The following is a 2500-nucleotide window of genomic DNA, read 5'->3' on the forward strand; positions in this document are numbered from 1 at the left end:
TATTAGCGCGCGCACACGCATGTGTATACATATATATATTTAAATTATAAATATACAAACACACACTAACAGACGTACATAGATAGTAAGTCAGTATGATAGATAGTTAGCTATCCAAATATTCTCTTCCTCTCTTCCCATCCCTCCCTTTCAATTCCTTACCTGACATCTCTGCGTGTGATGCGCTCAGTTTTCCAATTGACACGTCGTTCTGGTTGACACACACATCTCCACACCACCACCATCATCCCTTACCCCTGTCCCATCTTGTCAATTGCAGTTTAAATCAAGACACATGCACTCGTGCACATGGAAATGCACCCTGCGCTGATCTGCCAAGTTTTCTCTTTCACCTCGTGCACCGTCCACGTGCACACTGACTACGGCCACGTAAGTTGGTTCTTGCGGGAACAGTGGGGTGGTGGTGGTGGTGGCGATGTTGTTTTAGCCCCAGGTCAGCCCTAATGGGACAGGTCTAACGCACACGGTTAAATGACAAGGAACGACCTTCACACACATCTAAACATCCATACGTTCATAAGCAGACATACGCATACAAAAGAATTTATTGAACTCCATTTTCCAGCTCCAGCTCCAGGTCGCAGGTCAAACGAAACGCGTCGCAGGCGATGGGAGAGCGACCCCAAAATGCAGTCATCTGAAGAATATGTCGGCGTAGTGGCAGATCTTTCCAACTGAACTCTTGAATAGCAATTTTGGTCAAATTAGCGGCGTGGGGGAGGATCATTGTCATGTTGAAGAAGCACGAGTGGAGGTGGCAGATAACAGAGACCAATTCCCAAGTGTATTGGCGAGGATCCTCGTCGATGTGCTTGTTGAACTGAACAGGTCGACTGGGGTGCGGAGAATCTGTGAGGTCGAATTTTCCATTCTTGAAGCGTGAAAACCGTTTCAGTGCAGTTCTTTCAGTAATAGCGTAAAATCACATGTCCTAAAAGAGAAAATTTATTCAAATTTCAAAAACGATTAACAAAAGTTGTAAAGAAAGAACAGAGCTACAACAAAGAAACTATAAAACACAACGATAAAAATGTTTTTCGTGTTGATCCAAAACACATTGGACAGAAAAGAATTTATCAGATAACCCCGTAGAAAACTGTGTAGTTATGGATATGAAAGCCTTTTGCCATGGAGACTCCTGACGATGTGGAAACATTCTGTTGTTCTTTTCAATATACAGAAAAATAGTAGTCTGTCTTTCATTTGCTTTTATATATATAATATATATATATTATATAGATACATATAAACATAGATATACTCTTTATTGCATAAAAACAAAACAATGTTAACGCCCAATAATTCCTTAGTATATATATTTGTGTTTGCATCTCTGCTTGCGTGCATGTATGTATGTATGTAATTTGTGTGTATCTCTTTATTTTGTCTGTTCTCTTCTAGCTTTTCTACAACTTGCTAAATTTCTTTCTCGTTCTCTCTCACATACACTCTTTTCTCTTTCTTTGTCTTCTTTCAGTGTTCCGTGTAACGGTGGACAGTGTGAACGCAGAAAATGGCTACCTACGAGTGAACTTCATGCGGAAGAAGAGAGCGTACAAACGTGGTACGCTGGTGAAGAAAGAGATCCGTAAATTAGTTGGTTACATTCCCGTGACCAACAAATGCGACTGTGCTAAGAACAATGCTTCTTTGATCGCTCCGAAGAAGAGGCTTCTAGTGATGGGCCGCATGGAGCAAGACAAATTCCTTCTGTTTTTCGTTAGTCCATATCAGAGAAAATCGGAAGGTTTTCGAGCGGCGACGAAAATGTGGAAGAAAGAGAACCCATGCAAATCGTGGGCCATACCTGATGTGTATACCCCGGAGAAGACAGAGAAGAAAGAGAAGAACAAAACGGATAAAAAGAGGGACAAGAAGGACAAGAAGAATCGCAAGAAGAAGAAGAGGAGGAGAAAGAAGAAGGGATCGAAGAAGAGGAACAAGGATAGGAAGAAGTCGAAAAAGGGCAATGAAGTATCTCCCCCGTCTCAGTGACCTGAAGTCGCCATTCTATAACGGGGGGTCCATCAAGTTGAGTTACATGTATGTGTATATGATGTATGTATCTGTGCATATACACACATATATATACACATATATACATATATATAAATACAGATGTACATATACACATATACATACATGCATATATACATACATATATATAAACACACGTACATATATATATACATACACACACACACATATATATGTGTATATATGTGTATATATATATATATATATATATAGATAGATTTACAGACGAACGCCTTCGAAGAATTATTATAGGATTAAAATGATAATAGCAAAAGACGACAACAAGGTGCCCGATTATGATGAGAAAGCAAGAGCAAGCACAATATCAATGATGATGATGATGATGATGACGACAATAACAACAACAATAATAATAATGCGGATGATGTTAACATTAATTATTAGTAAGAAAGACACTGACAGAGACAGACCGTTGCACAAC

At 39.5% G+C, this 2500-nt stretch overlaps 1 protein-coding gene across 1 annotated transcript in view; it reads left to right on the forward strand.

Moving 5' to 3' along the window:
* Positions 1–2500, forward strand: part of LOC128250721 (uncharacterized) — an 11876-nt gene that overhangs the window by 6148 nt on the left and 3228 nt on the right. The window contains exon 3 of the mRNA XM_052976481.1: positions 1499–2500. This exon is cut by the window's right edge and continues 3228 nt beyond it. Within this exon, the coding sequence (XP_052832441.1) occupies positions 1499–2016 (518 nt within the window). The 3' untranslated portion in view covers positions 2017–2500. The remainder of the gene's footprint in view (positions 1–1498) is intronic.

Source organism: Octopus bimaculoides, chromosome 24 (genome assembly GCF_001194135.2).
Source record: "Octopus bimaculoides isolate UCB-OBI-ISO-001 chromosome 24, ASM119413v2, whole genome shotgun sequence".
Taxonomy (NCBI): Eukaryota; Metazoa; Mollusca; class Cephalopoda; order Octopoda; family Octopodidae; genus Octopus; species Octopus bimaculoides.